This window comes from Opisthorchis viverrini (genome assembly GCF_000715545.1).
Source record: "Opisthorchis viverrini unplaced genomic scaffold opera_v5_374, whole genome shotgun sequence".
Lineage (NCBI taxonomy): Eukaryota > Metazoa > Platyhelminthes > Trematoda > Opisthorchiida > Opisthorchiidae > Opisthorchis > Opisthorchis viverrini.
The window spans coordinates 30,993-32,538 of NW_008752035.1; the positions used below are offsets into that span (position 1 = coordinate 30,993).

At 42.2% G+C, this 1,546-nt stretch overlaps 1 protein-coding gene across 1 annotated transcript in view; it reads right to left on the reverse strand.

Moving 5' to 3' along the window:
- T265_15173 (hypothetical protein) overlaps positions 1-894 on the reverse strand; it is a gene marked incomplete at both ends in the record, with an annotated part of 18,627 nt that extends 17,733 nt beyond the window's left edge. The window contains one exon of the mRNA XM_009176921.1: positions 840-894. Coding sequence (XP_009175185.1) covers positions 840-885 — 46 coding nt within the window. The remainder of the gene's footprint in view (positions 1-839) is intronic.
- Positions 895-1,546: the final 652 nt, after the last annotated feature.

Here is a 1,546-nt window from a genome sequence, read left to right on the forward strand (position 1 = left end):
CTAAAATAAAAGTAGCATCCCACAGGTGACAGAGAAAGAATGATCTCATAAGACGATTGGAACCTAAGTCTGACAATTGAGGTGCCAATCAGCAGGTAATGTGAGACCCGTGATATTGGTGCTCCATCCTGTCTAAGTTTGATTTAATGACATTTTGGGGGAGCCACTATTTATCAAACCGTCAGTCACTGATCGCGAGCTCCAAACTACGCGAGTCTCATGAGATACGCACTGGCAATAAAGATGAAACCGTTGCACAATGCCTTCCGGCTTTTCAGTATTGCTTGGCTTTACTAACAGAACGAAATCTCTTTTCAAAGCTCCCAACTACGCATTCTTTGATAAGAATGTTACCTAAACGTTCGCCATTTTTGTCTTCTGTTCGAATTTTTTACACGCCAGTTGTGCACATCCATATTCTTATCAAAATTTGCCCTCCACATTTGGTCAAACTCCTCTCCCGATCCAAACCATCGCACCTTCTCATTCACTGTGTGAGCAGACACGAGCACTCTGCCTCAAGTTGATTTCGTCACCGGTTTTAGTTGAAAAAAGCCAGCAACAAACTGGTCAGGTTAAGGTGACCAGTAACTACCATGATCAAATGGGAGTCAATCAAATGAATACATTAACGTTGTTTCCAGTTCTTGTCCATTTTTCTCTGATAAATCTGGTCACTGGACACCGAACCTTCCCAGTGGTTGAGAACTAACGTTTTCTTTTCTCAACAGCACGCCTACATTCTATGAGTACCCCTCGGATAGTTCACGATACTTAGCTACTCTTGTGGTGTCGACAATAATCCGTTGTTGTTGGGGGGAACGTTTGCATTGACTCACCAGCTGCAACTTCTAGAAGAACGAATAACGTCCACTGAGGTATCATTTCATCCGTGACACACGAGCACACCATCGACTTTATATATATATGCCGCTTCCCTAAAACTCTCGGTCCGATGGAACGCTGTTAAGAAGGTCCAGTGTCAATTAAACACACGCGTGGACCACCGTTTGTTTTTTTCCACTGATCGCGAGCTAAAACTTGACTGTGTTTCCTAAACCGTGAATCGATCGGTCGGTGGAACTCACTTATAATCACATCCGCACACTATATACGCAAAACTTTGCAGATCCATTTTTCAAAATGTATCATATTCCGCCAAGATGATCTAGCGCCATAGAGAAAACACAGGCTTGTTCAACGCAAAACGCACATTGGATCTTAAATTATTCGACAACCGCGGATGTAACGAAATGACAGTAGTTCTGTTACAAACTAAAAAAAATTTTCCGCCTTGGCTTTACGGTGTAAGATTTACCCAACTAGAAATTTGATATCTCGAGTGAACCACAAATTCCGGACTCGTCATCATCATCAGCGGCACAAAATCGGTGTTCCACACTGGGGCGTCGCTGTTATTTAAATATCATTTATTTAAAAAAGCTGATTGCAAACACAAAAAAGAATAAAAGTGGCTAGTGGAGGATCTCAGCTTACTACAATCACTCCGAGTTATTTACATCTTCATTCACTCATTCGGGTCACC